At 36.5% G+C, this 20,642-nt stretch overlaps 1 protein-coding gene across 2 annotated transcripts in view; it reads right to left on the bottom strand.

Annotated features, from left to right (window-relative positions):
• The window catches only part of BMT2 (base methyltransferase of 25S rRNA 2 homolog), a 36,710-nt gene that overhangs the window by 11,333 nt on the left and 4,735 nt on the right, over nucleotides 1–20,642 (bottom strand). Inside the window, exons 2-4 of one of the 2 annotated variants that reach the window (XM_064507671.1) lie at nucleotides 20,467–20,531; nucleotides 12,832–12,973; nucleotides 3,163–3,336 (exon numbers count right to left, since the gene is read on the bottom strand). In XM_064507671.1, the coding sequence (XP_064363741.1) occupies nucleotides 3,163–3,336; nucleotides 12,832–12,902 (245 nt within the window). In that variant the 5' untranslated portion in view covers nucleotides 12,903–12,973; nucleotides 20,467–20,531. The remainder of the gene's footprint in view (nucleotides 1–3,162; nucleotides 3,337–12,831; nucleotides 12,974–20,466; nucleotides 20,532–20,642) is intronic. The other variant, XM_026117720.2, reaches the window with a different exon arrangement.

The raw sequence follows: 20,642 nt of genomic DNA, 5'->3' as shown, positions 1-20,642 counted from the left end.
AGTCAGAAATCCTGATGAGGCCATAAAGGTCAGGAGCTCTATATACCCCAAATTTATTTTTAAAAGATAATTTTAGTTTTGAATTCTTAATACTAGTATAAAGATATTCACACAGGCACTACCATCTGGGGTGGAGGCTGCATAATTTCTAAAATCACTAAAATATAGGAAACATTACTTTGATTCTGTTTTTTCTCCCTTAAAAAAAGATTTTGTTTTCTACAGTATTCATACATACTACCTAAGATCTTACAGATGCTTTAATATAAAGGAGTAACCCAGAGGATCAAAAAATGCTAGTATGTTCTACCGGTCCTGTATGTCAATAAAAATTATTCCAAGATATGGCAGCCTTCTCTTGTGCAACTTTCTGCACTATCGAATCTGTTAAAATAGTGGAATGAGAAGCCAAGCTGTTGAGGGTTTTGACAGGAACATGGCTCAGTCTTTTCTTTATTGTTAACTCCCTCAAAACAGAAAATTTTAAAATAAAAAAAAAAAACAGGTATTAGTAGAATATAAACTGAAGTTTTTTGTTTTGTTTTTTTTTTTTAAAAACAGGAAAAAAAATCAAAGCAACTAGGTCAGAAAGACCAGAAATACAAAAGGCACAAGAGTGCACAGGAAGCTCTCTACAGAATGTCATTACAGATGGTTCCTTACTTGCAGGCTTCGTTTTAGGCAACCAAATGACTTTCTGACTTGCAGTTAGCTTTGTACGTCTGGTTCCTGTGCTGTTTCCTTTTGTCACCTCCGAGAACATCTCTCAGCATCTCCCAGTTTCTTGACCACTGCTTCAAGAATCTTTTATTCCTGAGCCAGCTCAGCTGCCTACCACGCAAAGTACAGTCTCTCTACAGTGAGTTGCTAGTAAAGCTAAGCAGAGAAAGAGCTCCTACGTAAGTGCCCTGTTATTAACAGTACTTGAGAGAGGCTTACACATGGGAAGAACAAAATCTTTATCTTCATGCTTACTTGGTAAAACAGAAAGTCACAGGCTTTGTCATACCTACAGGCAAAAAAAATCCCCAAACAACCCCCCACCCCACCCTCTCACATATAGTATCACATGAACAGAATGGAATGACAGTATTTGAACCAGGTTGGAGGGGGAGCCCCTTCCCCCCCCCAAGATCTCAGCAAGATTCAAAGACTTCACTCATTGATCAGACTAGATGTAGTACAAAAGCATTTCGAAAGGCAGGCATGCTTTGTGCAATCCACAAACCATTTCCACTGATAAACTCTATAATTTCCTCTATGAAATATAAAGAAAGAGAGTGAATTTTGGCTTCACTGGGCAGTAATTTAACAGCTACGCCTTGTCACTACAAGGCCTGTACAACTACTAGAAACATGACTATTGCTTGTTGTTTATTCAGTGAATCTCAGGAATCTTTTATTTGTCAGGTATGTGTTTATGGATGTATATGTGTTTTTCAAGTTTGAGAAAGAACATAAAGACCATCCATCATCACTGGCTAAATTAACCAATACTTTTAAAGTTATGAAATAAAAACTTTACATTAACTACTTCCTATACACACTAGTTAGATCAAAAGCTAAGGCTACAGACTTCATGCAGCAAGAAGAAACTCATGTGTAGTTGGCTGTGCAGTGGCCACTATAAACTCTGCACAATGCATGAAGGTGGACCACATGCAGAGAGACAGAGAGCTAACACTATATCATGACAAGGCCTCAGACTGGAAAACAAGTCAACTTGAAGTAGTATATGATCACCAAATCTATTATTTAAACAAATGTGTACCAAGGAACTGCTATTTATATTAATGTTAAAATTATATGTTAATAAATGCTAGCCTTATTTAGATATTCTAAGGTATTAACATGTAATCAGCTTTCTGTGAGAAAGTGCCTGACAGTTCTCATTAAAAACAGGTATTCATTCTTGGGTTGATATAGCAATATGAATGCTAACAGAGGAGAGAGAAAGGAAGAAGGAAAAAAAGGAGAGAGAGAAAATTGTCAAGCTTATTATGAGAAACCATTACCTTCATTCTGGAAGCATCTGTTGCCTTGTCATAATAGAACATCATACGAGGCAAAATGTTTTCATTTTGCTTGCAACTATCCAACTACGTAAGCATTTGAGATCTTTATGGCATTTGCAAATTATTCTACAAACACGAGCTACAAAAAAGATGCTACATGATAAGGCTATAAAGACATTTGCTAATAAGCATTAGTAACATGTTTGTCACTTTCCTAATCCATACTGCATCTGACTTGAAGTAAGTGCTGTTCACAGAAGACAAGCCACAGTAATGAGAAAATCTCTTCACAGCACAAAACCAAAATACTATTGCAGACAGTTGAAAGAGTTTGTCTATGAAGAGTATAAATCAAATCATAAATGCAACATTTAACGACCACATACTTATACATTCATTATTCCATTAGACATGCAACGTATGAAATTCTTCCCACCGTACATGAGTATGGTGCAAATATGATCTATGATATTTAGGAAAAAAAGAGGGTTGGGTACTGTAACAAAAAACCAAACAAAAAAGAGAAAGAGAGAGAGAGAGAGAAAGAAGGAAAAAGACAACATCTACTCCTGAACACCAAAAATAAAATTCATATTTGAGTTAAGGTTCGAAAAAAAATTAAAACCTTTGTTAAGGAAATAAGGATACCAAAGCCAATCATCACACCTAAAATTAATGGTTATAATTCAAGATTCCCTTTGAAGTATATAATTGGAATCATGAGTTTCTCCGCAATTATTTATGAAAAGAAAGTTTTAAGTACTCTGATATTTACATTTGGGTACTTAGTACTTACATAAGCAATTGAATTTTCAACAATGTTGAACAGCCATTAGATTTTAACTTAATTAATACCTCCCTTATTCCACCTCAAACTTTAATATAAATTGCATTGCATGCCAATGGCATGCAAAAGTGAAATTGCTTTAACAGTTAAATGAAGATGACTAAACTGTCCTTCCCAAGCTAAGTTTTATGGCATCCACCAAAATACACTACAACATAAGTATTTCTTGAAACATGCATATTTTCACACAAAAATACCCTTTCTTAACTATTAAAAATGCATCAAGCTGACCTAATATTGGGGAAAAAAAAAATCTTATCACACAAAGAGAGAGAAGTCTCGAGAACAGGTAAAACTTACTCCTCTGTTACAGCTTCATGATTTGTCAGGCCAAACGTTGGTAAGGGTTCTTCAATCTTGGGAGCCTGGGAAACATTTAAGGCTGGAGTGGTTTTAGAAGCAAGAAGTGCTCTTTTTTCGTCTTTTTCAAGTGCTTTTCTTTTCCCGCCATTCTGAAAATATTCACGGCATACACTAAAAAGAGAAAAAAAAAGGTTTCCCCAAAAAACAGAACGCTATTTTCGTCACTATTATCAACGTATGACACAAGCCAGGTTTAAAAGATTAAAGTGCTGTCAGCTTTCAAACAAAATTTTACTGCACTTTACTCCAAATTTTACTATGATAAATCAGATTTAAGAAAGATGCAATACAACCAAAGACCCACTTGAAATCAAGAGTGTTATTTTAATGCCAAGAATTTGGCCATAAGTCACAGTTAAGTGAACATATTCAAATTAGTTTTATCTGGATAGAGTTTTAGAGCAAGACAATGGAAGTCTTGTCACAGCATTACCAGAAGGCAACCTGAGCCGTCACACGTACACCACAGCTCTCCATTGAAGGCATGCTTGCATATGTGTGCAGACAGTTATTAACTAGTTCCCCATAAACGCAGGGGCTTATGAAGCATCTGTGTCTTGGGAAGCATGTATAGTTGGGGGAAGAGAAACATAAGCCAGGTTTATGGAGTAGTTTACACATACTGGTTTTCAATTTTAGTTGAGTTTGCTTGTGTTTTCTTTTTTTTTTTTTTTTTTTTTAATAACAGATATCTGCAGCAGCTGTACTATTGTACAAGACTAAACTTTTTTTTTCCTCCTTATTTTGTTAATAAAACCAGAGCAAAATAATTTGGTCATATTTGAACAGAAAGGTTAACCAGTTTAAAGGAACGAATGTTATCAAAAAGAAAGTTAAATTGCATATGCATACTTTAACCAGCAGTCAGCACTACTGTGTGAGAACCAAGCATTACATTCCAGAGAATAACTGAATTGTTGTGTCCACAAAATAGATCTAGAATTGGAAACAATATGTTGCTGTGAAATTAAAAAGCCTGACACCCTGTATAAAGCAGTATTTTAATTAGATGTGCCAGCCAAGTATTTGCATGAAAACTTTAACAAAAATAGTACTTGTTTGAATGCTGTTTTCATAACAGCAAATTTTTATGACACTGTCTTGAAAACTCATTCAATTTTCCTCTGACAAAGTTGCAGAGGTTTAAAGGTTACATTCCAGAAAACATAAATTCAAGTTTAATTTAATAAGGGCTTATACAAAACAGGATCAAGATAACATAGCATTTCGCATCACTTAGATTCAGGAAAGCACACATTGGTATAATATTGCATTTAAATCACCAATGGAGACGATAACTTGAAATATACAGGCCTTATCTAAAGGATGGGGATATTCTAGGCACCAAAAATATCCAATCTCTCCTCCATATAAGATGCACAGGAGAAAAAAAAAAGTGTCAATGGAGTTACGCTTTGTACAGTGAAATACACAACCAAACAGGTACAAATAGAAGCCATTTTATTCCGAGCTGGCAGGAAATGACCAGCTTTCAACCATTAAACATATAACTGTGGTAGCACATTATATTCAGGTTATTAATTCTTGCTGTGAGGGGAAAAAAATAAATTACCTTGGACACATTTCTGTGCCAGCGTGGTCATGTGGACTCAAGATCAAGACTCACCTGTGTCTAATAATCTCAAAGCTTGAGCAAGTTTTACTTGCTCAAGCAGGCCCTAGGCATCCTTGCACTTAATGTAAGAGTTTTAAATGCAGACAGTAACCTTACAGCAGAAGACACGGCCATATGAGAAAAACTCAGACAAAATTATATTCATAATCAACAACTTTATAGTTATAATTCCACAGTGACCAAAGCTATTTTCAGATCAAAGAGAAGTTGGGTGGAATGAAGAAAATACGAGATCAGCATCTGAACAGTGTGGAGCAAGATCACATATAGAGGCCTGAATACCAGCTCAGGCTACCATACCCCCAAATGTATACACTGTGAAACCATACTAACTCCACTAAAAATTACTCATATGGTAAGAGTAGCTCTGCAGAGAAGGACCTGGGAATTCTGGTGGACAACAAGTTGACCATGAGCCAGCCATGTGCCCTTGTGGCCAAGAAGGCCAATGGTATCCTGGTATATCTTCCATTAGGAAGAGCATTGCCAGCAGGTTAAGGGAGGTGATCCTCCCCCTGTACTCAGCCCTAGTGAGGCTGCATCTGGAGTGCTGCGTCTGGTTCCGGTCTTTGCAGTACAAGAGAGACACGGAGCTACTGGAGCAAGTCCAGCAAATGGCTACTAAGACGTTTAAGGGACTGGAGCATCTCTCACATGAGGAAAGGCTCAGAGAGCTGGGATTGTTCAGCCTGGAGAAGAGAAGACTGAGGGGGGATCTTATCACTGCCTGTAACTATCTGAAGGGAGGGTGCAAAGAGACCAGACTCTTTTCAGTGTTGCCCTGTGACAGGACGAGAGGCAACGGGCACAAACTGAAACACAGGAAAGTCCATGTGAACACACGGAAAAACTTCTGTACTGTGAGGGTGACTGAGGACTGGAACAGGCTGCCCAGAGAGTGTGGAGTCTCCATCCTTGGAGATATTCAAAATCCATCTGGACACGATCCTGGGCAACACGCCCTAGGTGCTTGAGCAGGAGGGTTGGACTAGATGATCTCTAAAGGTCCCTTTCAACCTCAATCATTCTCTGATTCTGTGAAAGACAACAATTTAACATACAGTTGAAGTAGAAGGAGTCTGTCATTTAGCTTGGCAGAAAGAGAAAAAACAGAAGAAAACAAAACTCCACCCCAGAACAATACCTGAATTACTGCTGGTACAGTAGTTGTATTTTACACTATATGGTAATTATTTGTTATATAATCAATTTACGGATTACGTCTTTCACAGCTATTTAGTTCTGTGTGTCATTTAATCTGAAAGAACACATATATATATATATAATCTAAGAAAAATCCTTTTCCTTACTGTGTATCAGCACCGTATTACTTCTTTAGCAACTTGCACAGTTCTTTATTTTTATTCTAAAAATCTTTTTTTCTCATTATCTCTCTTAAAGCATTTTGAATCAGTGGCAGCTTAAGTAATGTCATACAGCCATCAATACTGACAGGTAGGTCAGAACATATCAAAAAGTGCACAGCCTTGGGGAAAGGTATTATTTTCTCTCCTCAACTACTGATGTTATCAACTTGTTAACTCATCAGAAGCCGGCATGCTGCCCAGCTTAACTCCTAATGTGCTGCCATATAGGAGGAGAACCACATACTTTTAAAACGTGGCATCCACTCTCTTGCCACTGTGAAGAAACCATTTCTTTCTTGTCTGTTGTTACTACGGCAAATCTCTAGTTTCTCTGTCCTTGTTCCCTATTTTGCCAACTGAGTTCTCATAATTCTATATTCTTCTTAACTATCCTAACCAGAACCATGCATGTCTGCACATAAGATACTACCAAAAGGCAACTACAAAGGCAGACATCTGCTCCTGAGTTTTCACTGGAAGACAGAGGGTTCAGAGTTACGAGAAGGCTCAAGACTGGTCAGATTCTTCATGTTCAGATCCCAGTCTATGTATTTCAAGGCAGTATTACAAGGAAGCCAAAAAAAACCCCCAAATCCCCACATCCAAACTAAAAAAAAAACCAAAACAAACAAACAAAAAAACCCACCACACCCAAAAAACACATTACCCCCCCAGTCTGGCAACATGGCACTTCATAACCACTAAGGGTTATCTCTGTTTTAGGTCCTCCTGAAGTTACAGTAACTCTGACAGAATTAGCGTTTGTTGTCCTGTTGGCTCTTGTGTCTGGGTACCCACCTCATGGAAGTGGACTAGGTTACCCTGCATTTACCATGGGGCAAGAGTGAGCATACGGGCAGCTACCGCACAGGAGCTAATCAAATTTAATCCACTCAGTAACTTACCTAATGCTAACTTGTTGATGTAGCCAACAAGTTTAACTTTACAGCTATTAAATGCTGTCATTGATCACACGTGGTTTTGAGTATGCAGTTATATGAGACTATACATTTAACAGCTATCTCAAGTAATGAGCAGAACATCCCTTAATTATTTACAAAGAGAAATAAAATTAAGGAATCTATTTTATAACTCTGTGAACTGACATGACTCCATTTTTAACTGACACTTAAACTGTCAGTCTTTGATAATACAACATTAGTTTTACAATTAACATACTTGTTTATGAAGAGTTGTGCAATTTAAATGGTACCTGAGCTAAGACTTACCGCAGTTTACATGACCTGGGAAATAAACATTTCAGTTCTAAACTATTTAAGTCTGCTGGCAGAAAGACAGGTGAACTGTCCAAGCCATGTCTTTGCTTTAAAAAAAAAAAAAAATTCTTGGCATTTCCACAGTGAAACTTGTTTTCCACACTTAAAATCCCAAATGGTAAACAACTTGTTCAAGTTGAAAAGAATCCCCATATTTGGGCTGGACACTCCTAAAGAGTTCCAGCAAGAGTTGATATGAATACATGTTCATTAAAGAAATCATTTTTTAAAACTCTCAAGCTATTGTTGAATACCAAAACATGGGTTTCTATAGACTAATTAAAATTTGGGGGGATGTTTCAAATCCTTGACTGAGAAAGTAACATCATAACTAGTTAATCCAGAAAGTTGAGAGCTGAAAAAGAATTAGTAGCTAGTTCTTTTTGACAAGATAATAACTAAATTAACACTAGTTCAGTCAACTTCTATTTTGGCAAAAAGCGATTTATGATGGCTTTTATCTATGCTTCAGGGTTTCAAGTCACACAAAACCTTAAAGATGCCATCATCTCACCCTTCTGCCCTTAAAGGAAAATAAGTATCAAGGTAGGTGTAATTCTTAACTTTCCCTGTATACATTAACCATATCTAGGACAGCAGAAAAGTTCACCTCTGTTTTAGAAAACATTTTGTTATTGTCATGAGCATGAAGGTTTAGGTTAAGGAAATTCTGTATTCAGCATATGTGACAGCACTAGGTTTCTCAGTCTCAAGTACTGTAATTGTTTACTATCTTAATTATATTTTGTTAAACTTCAACTTGAAAAACCTGTATATTATAAATTTTCCCTTTTTTTTGTATTTGATCTGACTTCTAGCTTTTTTAGATATTTTCTTTTTAAGAAATATAACTAAGTCTGTCATCAGATGTTTCTCTGGTGGTGTTTCCACCTCCAGATCAGCTTCTGGATGCAGTATCCTTCATTGCTGAAGGATTCCAAGACCTTGGAAACAGTCAGCAGTTATCATATGATCATTGTTCTAATTCTGCTCTAGCATTCAGCAAACAGCTTACAGTTATGTCAATTTAAAGAAAAAAAAATGGAGACTGTTATACAAACATGAACAATGAGCATTAAGTCCATCTTCTATTTTAAATCATTTCCCTCCTCCTCTTTACCCAAGAGAAAGTAAACTGATAAGCAAACTGCATCATTAAAAAAAAAGCTGAAAAACAGTGTTGAAGGGACTTCAAACATTCATTTAGTCTATTCTCCAAACCCAAACAGGATCAACTTTCCACTTCCAGCAAAAACCTGTTTTTCTCAAAAACTCTGTAACACATGACTAAGCCAAAGTATCATCTTGGCTGCTGCATTTCAAGAATTGGAGCTCAGCTCCAATAAAGATAAAGAAATGATCGGAGATCTTCCAAGTTTTTCCACACGAGCCTTGTTTTTTCTAGAATTTGGACCTGTCTAGCCAAAAGAAGAAAATGCTAAGAGCTTACCAATGCTAAATAAAGTCAAAGAAATACTTTACATATCTTGCAGACCATTTTCTTATTTATATACTCCAGTATGGTATCTGCCTTTATTGCAAAAGTATCCCATGACTGTTTCATATCCAGGGTGTGGTGTGCTATAAAATCCAAATGCACTGACACATAACCAATTTACTTCAAGTCTTGTATTAGTATAGCTGATAACACTGGTATAGCTGATAACATTCTTAAACCTAGTGACAATTCTTCACTGTTCTGTCTCATTTGTAAATTTAATAAACATACTCTGTATTTTATCAGATAACTAATGAAAATATTGGTTAGTAATAGAGGCAGATGGATACTTACAGAGCCCTGCTCAGTATATCACATTTAAGATAAGCTTTTAACATCTATTTTCCACATATTTTTCCAAGCAATTCTGTACCTACCCTATAGTAACTTCATCAAGACTGTATTTTTTCAGTTCATTCATGGAACTGTCAAAAGACGTTTTATAACCTGCAGATCTAGATAACATTTTGTCATGATAGCTATTTTTAGTTAGTCAGAAGTGCAGGTTTGGTTTTTGTTATTTTAAAAAAATAGCCAAGTCAACAGAAGTCTTAACACTGATGCAAAAGCAACAGAAAGAAACAAACCTGCTGGTCTAGCTTATTTTGTTCTAATTAGAACCAGAATAGGACAGCATTCATTGTCCACACAAAGGTTCACTAGCCTACCTATGCCAGTAAAAATTAAGAGTTAGAACAGTTATTCAGGCTAAACATCATCTTATCTCATATTGGTTTAAGTTTTGCATGGTAATATAAAAGAAATGAAAGAGTAACAGAAGTGTTAATTTCTAAATACAGTTTGCTATGCTATTCAATTTTCTAAAGATAAGAAAAGAAAGCAAAGGAAGAACTGTTGAGTGTTGTTCAAGCTTTTTACATCACCACCCAAGGGATCACTAACCTGCATCTGGAATGAGACAAAGCTTAAGGCACTCCTCCACACCAGCTAAAGGTTATACGAGTTGTCCTGAAGCAATAAATAAAAGCAAACTGGCCTCACACAAGGCAGTATATGGTCTTCAGCAGTCTATCATGCACTGCTTTCTGCCTTTTACAGTTTCTAAAATCTGGATAGGTGCTATTCTAAAATCAATAATTAATGAAGAAGTAGAGATAATTACATGTCACCTGGTTTAAAGATTAACTTCAGAGTATAGCTTTTTCCAGTGTCATTAATGACATAGCTAGAAAGATTTTGAAAAGCAGGACTCTGCAGGCAAACTGTTGTTCTTGACGCTAAAAACATGTACACGTGACTTCTCTAATGGTTACGCTGCATTCTCTAGGTGTATCAGGTACTTGGTTATAAGAAAATGCCTGGAAACACAAGAAAAACATAGCAAAGAATGACAAATATGTATTTTCCAGCTACTAGAAGAAGCACTTCTCTGTTTTGGATGTCCAAGATCTTCCTTAGAAGGAAAACAAACTAACCACCCTGACTTCAGCAGGGTTACACCAGTGGTTTTCTAGTATTTTCAGCTTCCAGCTAAAGTTTAATACATCAGCTACCTTCCTGCCTTCATGGTGATGTAAGGCTGAGGCACTGAGCAAAAGCTCTCAGCGAAGACTCATGCAAGTGAAGTTCTCTTGCATGCAAGTAAGCAACCAGACACAAGGAGGAGTAATGACAATGGGACCTGCCATCCCTCTCGCACACCTCCTAGCCCTTTAAGGAGGAATAAAAAATTGCAGAACATGTATCTACCACTTCCTGGTATCTAGCTATCCAGGCCTCAGTTTAATACAAGAAGCACACAGAAGTAAAAAGTAACCTTCTACGGATTTAGATTTCATGACCCCTTGACTTTGCTAACTAAAAAGGTACATGCTTTAACTGAAGCTTTATGCTAAAATAGGGTATTTTAATATCTTTCACCACACGGATTCTCATCTTAATATGAGTTCATCCTGCAGGGCCCAAACTGGACACCTATTTAACCATTTACTTTGTAAATCTTGTAGAAAATACAAGCAAATGATGCACAGAGGCAAAAAGCTTCAAGATACCAGTCATCAGCTGTTCCTCCCCTGTACACAAGGAACATTTATCCTGTCCTAGCAGGACACAAGCCTCTGCACAAGATAAGGGAACACTGGTTAGCTGAAATTACTTTAAAGTAAGTTCACACAACTCTATTGAAGAAGTTACACATATTAGTTGATAATCAAATTGTAAGAAAATATCAAGCAATGTTCCATGGGTATCTGTTCCTGGGTCTAGTACAATGAGTATTTTCACAGATAACCTGAACACTGGAACAGTGTGTCCTCCTCTTAATTGATCTGTGAATGATGCCAAGACAGGGAGAAGAGGAAGATGCTGCAAGAAATTGCAGTATTAGAATTCAAAATGATTCAAGAGATTATAATTTAGTGAAGAGTGCAAAGATCAACACTTCCACGGAAGTAATGAATGGCACAAATACAAGAAAACAATTTGCAACTGAGGGAGCCTGTTTAAAAAAAAAAAAAAAAATCTGGCACTTGTGGATAACAAGTGAGCATAAATCTACATAAACAAGAGTTTACTGCAACCTCAGTAGTACTTCTCCATTTCACATATCCCTGACAAGGCCGGTGGAACAGCATCCAATTTTGGCTGTATTTCTTCCCAGCTGAGTCACCTCTCTTGCATCTGGGACAGGAATACACAAACTGTGATCAGAAAATATGGTCTAGAAGGAAACACTGAAATAACTATATATAAGCTTTAAAAAAAATCAATATGAAAGGGAAAGGTTTTCAAATATTTAAGTTTCTGTTGCAGAGAGAAAGGAAATAAGCATGTCATTACTTGGTCCACTTCTGGCAGAACAGAACAGAACAGCTCGAGTTGCTGCTGAAATGATGCATACTAGAACAGTGTAACAAATTTAAATTTAGTGACTAGGTGCCTGCTTTTCTTAGTGCCTCTTTGCTTGTCATCTTGCAACAGGCACCTGCAAGGGTCAGACTTTAACAGAATGTTACTTTCTTAATATCTAATCTACTTGAGAATGTAAGATCATGATGGAAAATGGAACGGTTTTCAAACATGTAGACCTGTAAAGTTCTTATCTCTCTCATACTCTTGGCTACAGCATCTTCTTCATAGATTTAAAGCCATTGCCAAAGCTGGGACCAGTGATAAGCTCTCTTCCAGGTTACATTTCAACAATATTTTGTTTTATCCTGCTGCACAGATACCATGGTGTGTCTTAGATGCCATCTCCATGTAGGAATCCTGAGTGACCAACATCTCTCCTCTTTTAGAGATTAGTTTTCTCAGGGATTAAAATAGTTTAACTGAACTCAATTCATGATTTAAACATCTAATTTTTATTGGGCTGTCCTAGTGGTAATGACACGTAAGAATTTCCATTTTAAACAAGTTTCACAGCGCTTAAAGTCTTGATTAGGCCTTGAAAATTGAGTGGTGGGGATTTGTATTTAGAGATCAAACACTACCATATTTATACTCACAAACCAAATCAAAACCCTGTAAATTAAACTTGAGGTACAATTACTATATATGTTCAGTTTAGATTCAGGCAAGAACATATGAAATTACTTCATAAGTTTACTTGCAAACAGCTTCAGTACTTGAAGAAAAATGACATTTGTTGAAAATACTTTAAAAAGGTCTCAGTTTATAAGAAAACAGTTCATATGCTATATTTTCTTAATAAATTGGAACAGTAGGAAGGCTTTTGTTTTAGAAAGCAATAAGACATTGACAGATTTTTAAAAATGGCAAAAAAGCAAGAAAACACTTAAGCCTTGTATTACAAATGATTGCTAGTAAAAATATGCAATTGAATCTTTCAAACACATTAAGAATTACCTGCAGCACCATTCAATTCGGCCTTCCCCTTCACAAGTTTTTGCCCAGTGATTATCTGCAAGGTTTTTCATTGCCACAGCATATTCACACAGAGTTTCCTCATCCTCACAGTGCTCACGCCAGATCTTATCAAAGTCTCCCACTAAACAAAACAACAACAAAAAAATTGCATGTTAAATACAATGTCGCTAATTATCTCTATGGCAAAATCACTCTTTAAATTAAAAGAAGTTTCATAATGCAGTAATCCTTTACCTGCACGTAACAAAACAAAACAAGGTTTCTTTTCTCTAGTCAAACACAAAATTCTGGGGTTTGGAGAAGGAAGGGACTCTTGGGTACCTGGGGAATTAGTAATATTTCCATTATACTGGTTTTGTTCAACGGTTCTGTGAAGTTAAAATTATCAGGAAAAATAAGCAGGAAACCTTTCAGGTTTCTGCTTAATGCATGAGCATTAAACATAACAAACATTTTAGAAATGAAAGACTGAAAGGTCTTGCAGATCTCCAGGGACACGTTAATTTTCATGTTTCTCATCTTGCTAAGAAAAAAGTCTTGCAGATTAAGTTCTGGCACTTAAAACTAATTAAACATGATGATTTTCTCTCTTTTGCTGCTACATACCACTTCTAGCTTGCTTTACATAATGAACTACTACTAAACAAAAAACAGATAAATGCTAGTCGTGGCTAGCCACAGTTCCCATTGTGGTTCCCACAGTGCAAAACCCCTTGCTACACCTTAATAAAGGACATTTCCCCAAAAAGAAAAATACATGCTAACTGGTGTGATGTTCAGTAATTCCTTTTAGGCCTCTTAATCACAAATGTGTGCGCACATCTAATATAAATATACATAAATCTGAAGAAAAAGTGTCTACTGTTCTTGCACCCTAATAGCCGACACAGTCAACAGCAAGTTTCTAGAGCCCAGCCATCAGTTAAGAGTTGGCTCAGACAACCAACATACTTTTCACAACACGGTTCCAGAATTAGTAAGCTTTAACATTACAAAGAAATATTCAAAAAGTGTATCAAGCATAAGCTGACAATAATGCCTGCCAAAGCCTGAAAGTAGCTTACAGCAAGTATGCTGGCACGACCTGTCCTATATGAAATAGATGCGATAGATTTTTAACTCGCTTATGGTAATTCCTTTGATGGGCTTAGTTATTTATTGCTAATTGAAACAGTTTTCTTACACTGGCAACTTTTCCTTTGTATGTGTGTAAAACAGTTACAACCCCTTCCCCCCCCATCCTGCAATTAAAGCAAGACTGCATATGATGGACAAGTACAGATGCTTGCATACTTAAAAGGTTTAAGCCAACCAGCCAGGTTACTGCCTATTCAAGTCTGATTTAAGGGTGTTATGACAATCATCTCTTCTTCAAGAACAATCAGATAGCACACTTGTACAAGCATCAACAAAATGAGTCATGTTTAAAGTTAGGTGTTTACACGGCCTTGTGCAAGAGGCCATTCAAGATGGAAAATCAGGGAGTGGAGACAATACTATTTAGTTTTTACAGAAACGAGAGGAAAACCAAAGAATCATCTATTTTGCTCACTGCACAACAAGCACACGCAAGAAAGCTCAGAATTATCAGAACAAAATAAATACTGTGTTTGAGTAGTATCACTCATTATTTCCCACATGACCTAAGTTCAGAGATGTATGCTTTACACAAAAAGATGCTAGCAGAGTCACCGACTAACCACTGCAGCAGAACACGCCTGAGAAACGTGCAAGCCACAGGAAGACCCCGACAGGGATTTCTGTTGGAGCTTTATGCTTCATTTTTCTGAGGCAATTTAGATATAGTTTCATGATTTTTCTACCACAGTACTCTGAATCTTACTGCAAGCTCCTGACAAACCGTGAAATGCTTCAACAGCATGTAGTTGCCAAAGTTTTGTTTGAAGAATACACAGGCTAACCGAAAGGAAGAAAGTAAACAACAAGCGAACACTTACTGAGGAAAAAGGTTACAAATACAAAGTTCCACGTTCAATACTCTTCTTTTAGTTGGTTACTTTGTCTGGTCTATTCCTAGAGAATTAGTTATATTATTCCATTTCCAAATACCACTTTCCTAAAAGCTTAGCCAATAAAATGGATGGGAAAGGAGAAATATGCAAAGGTCAGATGTTTTTCACTTAACTGACCATTTATTTCTTACAGCACAGTAGCAATGCCTCCTTCAAATCCTAACTCTGAATCCTCCTCTCATAGCAATTCCTTTTATTTCTGTCTGAACAACACAAGGACATTCACATCATTCTGGAAGACAGAGGAGAGACAAAGAAGCCCACAGAGAAGGAATCTTAAATTCAGATATATGGCAACAGGCCTGCAGCTGACTACCAGCTCCTCGATGCGAACCCCGGGTTACACCAGAACTGTCTAGGGCGGTAACAGCTCTTCAGCACGGAGCTGACAAGAAAATAAAATTGAGTGATAAGAACTATTAAAAAAGAAATGCAGAACGAAACAGAAAAGTTTGTCACAAAGTAAATCTATCATACATCCTATATTAAATCAATTCTGTGGGCAGTTCTGTTTTGTTTTTCGCTTTAAATACAGGGGAACTAGAAAGATGCAGGAAACAGCAACATAGGGTAGATACAGCAGAGCTTCTTCATAGGGTAGATACAGCACACCTACACAGCTGCAAGAAAAGGATGGGAGAAATGGGGAAAAGGACAGGTGCCCACAAGATCATGAATGACACAGAAAAGGTAAACATGGAACAATTTTCACTGTTCCCAAAGAAGTAGAGAACATTCAGAGAAAGCAGAAAAGGGCAGCTTCAAAGTCAAGAGTTATTTTTTCATGAAATGCACAATTACGTTTAGAGTTCATGCAGCTGGACAAACTAAAGGAAAATAATCCACAAAGAACTCTGAATGCAGATGTGACTTCTAACTCAGGAGTTCCCAGACCACAAAATCACTGAAAGATGGAACAGTAAGCGAGCACAGGATGATAGTTCTGCAGCGCTTTCCTTATATTCTTGTCTCAGCACCTGCTGCTGACCCACTGTCAACAATGGGTTTTGACGTGACGCCCATTTGTCTGTCATTTTATTTATGCAAGCTTCAGAACAGCAGCAGAGAAAGGCCTTTCTTAAGTGATGGGCACCATCATGTAGTAACTTTCAAAAAAGCAAAAGGTCCACTTTCCTTTAAGTGAAGTACCAGGGTAATACTTTTTTTTTTTTTTTTTTTTTTTTTTTTTTTTTTTAAGTTCTGTATTCTCCAGGGTGACTTTTGGAAAGGCATACAGTGACAATTACCCAGATTTACAGGAACTTTAACTCCAGACAAACATGCAAATATGTGTTTGTGATACTGTGTCTACAGCCCATTTCTTTGGTTACAATCAAACTACAATTTTAAAGGAAGAATCACGCTCCAATACTGTCAGAGTTGAAAATTCAAATAAGGCCTGTTGATAGATTTTGAAGTAGTGGCTGCAACAGGTATTGCAGCATCTGATTTCAGATTGCTACCTGGAACAACCAGAACACAATGGAGCCATGTATTTAATTTTCACACAGTATGTTATAGCCCATGTACAAATATGGCATCGAGTCTAGCTGAGTTAAACAGGTATTCTGAACCATGGCTTGTGTAACCAAAAGTGCAGCAAAATATGCAGGAAACTTCTGTAGGAAAAAAAGTTACTAAGGAACTAAAATAAATAACAACTTCTGTCAAGGAATCAATAAGGTTGTAAATTAAATCAGTTTGTGGTAGGCTGATTTAAAGGACCAAAAAATGTCTCACACTTTGGATCATATCTCAAAGATTCCCTGAGTTAATATTTGCTTTTGTGCATTAAACTTTTAATCTCAAGCACTCATAACCATACTGCAATATAAAGCTTCGGGCTACCTGACACCCTTTCTATGAACTTGGGAGATCTCCTCTTATGTGATTTAAAACCTGTTTGAGCATTCATTCTTCAAAAGGGATCATTATATACCTCAGATCTCCATAGAGGAACCAGTTATGCCAGCGTCCAGCCGAAAAATCTGTTTTGCAAGAACTGCTCAAAACAGCAGTTTCACACACCTACTGAGTCACTACAATGACATTATTTTAAAACTGTTTGCTTTCCTCTCTATGCATAACTGCCAACAAAGCCCCCAACAAATCACCTACTCTTCAACTTGAAATTAACTGTTCCTTTAAAAACAAAAAAAAACACAATTCCCCACCTCTTTCTAGCAATTCAGTCAGTCAATGAAAAAGTGGTAGGTTCTTTATAGCACAACCTTGATACGATTAAAAAAATCCAATACTGTTTATCTAGAACAGTTTAATCCTTCAAAATAATTTCCTTCCACGTGAACGTGCCAGGAAGAATAACCAATCACACCTCCAAACTCAGCCACAGAGTAATCAGCAGTTACAGCACTCTGCCACTGAAAGAACAGGTCAGTCACATATAAGTTATTTTTAAATGACTCTACAACATAGTTCTAATTGTGGGCAACAGCAATAGAGTGCTAACGTTAGCTGTAAGTTTCAAAACCGAAAACATGTTAATAAATAAGGAAGAACTACACAGACCTACTAGAACTCCATTCCCCATTTAATGGGAAGATCTCATGGAAGGTCTGCAGCCACCATGGGAGAAGACTAGGTTCATCATTCTTGGGGGGACAATCCCACACCATAACTCCTCTCCCCAGGCAGTCTATTTTTTAAACAAAGTTCAGCTTGCTTCCACTCTGGATTTTGCCTGTCATTTATTTATTTTTAAAAAGACAGTTCTTTATGCAGTGTTAAATGAGATATTTAAGGTGCGTTTATTAATTAAATAAAAAAATACCTAAGTCTAACATAATTATCCTTTTTCAACTAAGATTTCTGAAAGAACAAATCCTACCAAGCTCAGCTTTTAAACAAAGCACAGCCCTCTACATATAAAAGAAGCAGAGCTCAGTTTTGCTGAAGAAAGTGTTTCTCATTTTTGAGTGGGATAAAAGCCCAAACCACTGATTTGAATAATTTTGTGTTTTATTAAGTGATAAAACATTTAAGTCATATGGAGTTAATGTACTATCTCCACCCAAGAGAGAAGTTTTAATTGCTATTTTCCTTAATTCCTTCTGTGCTCTTTAGGAAACAGTGCAGTCACCTCTGACAATCTCAAAAACAAGTACAATATACTTTCTACATCACCAAATAAGACCTTGCACCCCTAAATTTAACTGACTCTGTGCACTTAACCTTCAGGTAATTAGCACTACATTAAAAAAAAAATCCAAGTTTTAAAATACACCAGGAGATGCAGCATGTTTTTTTTAACTTAAAGGAAAAAAAAAAAAAAAAAAAAACAACAACAAACCCAACTTTTCTAAGACTTGAGGAAAATTGGAATTAGAACAGTCAATAGGACAAGTGGCATTATTTCCTTCTGGAAAATACATTTTGTTTTTAAATTTAAATGAGGCTTTTAAGTCATTGCTATCTACTTGCTAGTATAAATTGGTGGAACTGGCACTCTAAAAATCAGATTAAATCCCCTCCCCAACTACTGCTATTTAACAGCATATATCATTCCTGTGTATACCTTTGTTGGCTCCTATGGAAGAAAAAATAGGCTTAATATATTGACTAACAATAAAAGACAGAAACAAAAGTGACATGTGCCTATTTGTACAATAGCGTTAATAAAATGCACTCTTTGAATTGCTTAGTGTAAAAAGAAAATGTATCCCCCCCAATTAGCGAGTGCCCTTGACAATGCCAGATAATTTCAAGTGACAGGTGGCTAGCCTGCTAAGATCTTTGGGCTTTCTTTTTTGTTGTTGATAGCAAGGCACTGTGGAATAACAGTAATTAAATAAAAAAAAAAAAAAAAAAAAAAACAAAAAAACCCTTGTTTTTAGCCTCTTAAGACTGCCTCTTTCCTATTCATTGGAACTCGGGTATTAGTTTGCACAACTTGCTGAATTGCAGTAAATGGGAAAAGAAACACTACATTGTCCACTAGGGTAAAGCTGAAATCAAATTCCTATAAATATTCCATGTGGCAAAGTTTCATCATCTAACAGTGACTCCTCGGTTCAAACTTAGCTGTGCTACTAGATGTCTGGATGTTGCGGCAGTGATTAACAGAGAATAAGTTAAATGAAGAATATTAGCTAATACTATGCTATTTACAACTTTCAGTATATACAAGATAAACCAGAATCTTATTTGACATCTGTCTCATTAATACAGCATATGCAATATTTCTTGTGAAAGATGTTAAGATATTTTTGGCTCCACTGTCATCTAATTTTATACATCCAGATACAGAACATTCGAACACAAAGTTTAAGCAATCAAAGCTAGTATTTTTCTCTCTTCTCTATGTAGCATTTTGCTTTACATTTCTTAAGATTTACCTGAAATATTTCGCAATAAAATTTAAAAAGGATGACTAAGTGTGGAGAAAAATAAAAGTGTTAGGACTTCTCATATATCAGTGTTCCTCCCTCCCACTCCAATTGAAAGGATCCGTTTAGCCAAATGCAGATTCCTACATTTGACCTTCTCATTTGTTTATTTTGTCCTTTCTATTTGTTTATACTAAACAGAAGCTTCAGAGTATAATTCATCTGCTATTTAAAGCATCTATTAGGATTCAGCTTATATTGCCCTGAAGAAAGATCCATTTTTCTCCCCTCTGCTATAAGTCTCTTTAAAAGTCTGAGGGCTGTTACACAAACTTGGGGAGCCTTGTTGTAATAGTTTAAGCAATTACTGCCCCCAGGTGTTGAATCTACTCTATGTGAAACTATCACCCCCCTCCTCCTCCCCAAACCCGACTTTGTGGAAGGGACTACGTGCTGCACCTTAACCTCTCCAATGCAGAGATAAGAACACTAACATAAACCACTGATTTTGGTAATTTGTTCACAGTAACAAAAACTGAAGCAGCTGGGCACAGGCATGGATTTCATTCTGCTGACCCTGAAACAGGAACATTATTTTCCCACCAATGCAATAAAGGAGCTGGGAAGGAGGTTACGTACAATTGTTTGCTCAGTGGAAGCGAGTCTGCGCCCGAGCCAGTAGACATTAGCTGTGTACATTCTTTCAATGTAAGAGCAAGCAAAACGATACCAGTGATCAAACTGTAAAATGTTATGGGATTTTTAACAAAAGTTTCACTGCAAAACAGAGACACTCTAAATGTAAGGACTGCCATATTTTAATGCCTACATCATAAAATAGTAATGGTTTTAATTTAATTTTTAAATTAAATCAAATGTAATTTTTGTTGCTTGAAAATGTAACTATCAGTATTTGCAAATGCTCCCCTCTTTCTAGAAATTAATACAGGTGGGAAAAGACAAATGGAGGTGATTTTATATGTTTTACTGTAGAAACAAATCCAAGTTTTCAGTAAAAAAGAAAAGGAGTAACAACTGTTAAAATATCATGTAGAGCTTGGTAAAAAGTTTTCCTGTCCTGTGAAAACTGTCAGTATTTCAAAATGTTTCCTGTTTCACATCAGGAAGAGCTTAAGCTCTTTCAAGGTTTTTCATGAAAAACATGAGAGAGGAAGAGATGACAGAGAAATTGCCCCCAGCACAGTGCTTCCCACATGAATGTCTCCACTGCTTACCTATTCAGGCTACTTTTGTGGGAGAGGGTTCTCAAAATTCTTCAAGTCTTCTGGATTTGAAAAACCTATCGATAAAGTTACAAACCATTTCTTTGAAGTTTTAACAAATCTTCTTTCCTTTAAGGAATCAAACTACCACCTAAAATGTTTCTATCACCTTCTGTGATGCAGTAAAT

Source organism: Dromaius novaehollandiae, chromosome 1, assembly GCF_036370855.1.
Source record: "Dromaius novaehollandiae isolate bDroNov1 chromosome 1, bDroNov1.hap1, whole genome shotgun sequence".
In the NCBI taxonomy this organism is placed as follows: domain Eukaryota; kingdom Metazoa; phylum Chordata; class Aves; order Casuariiformes; family Dromaiidae; genus Dromaius; species Dromaius novaehollandiae.
This window is presented reverse-complemented; position numbering and strand designations above follow the sequence as displayed.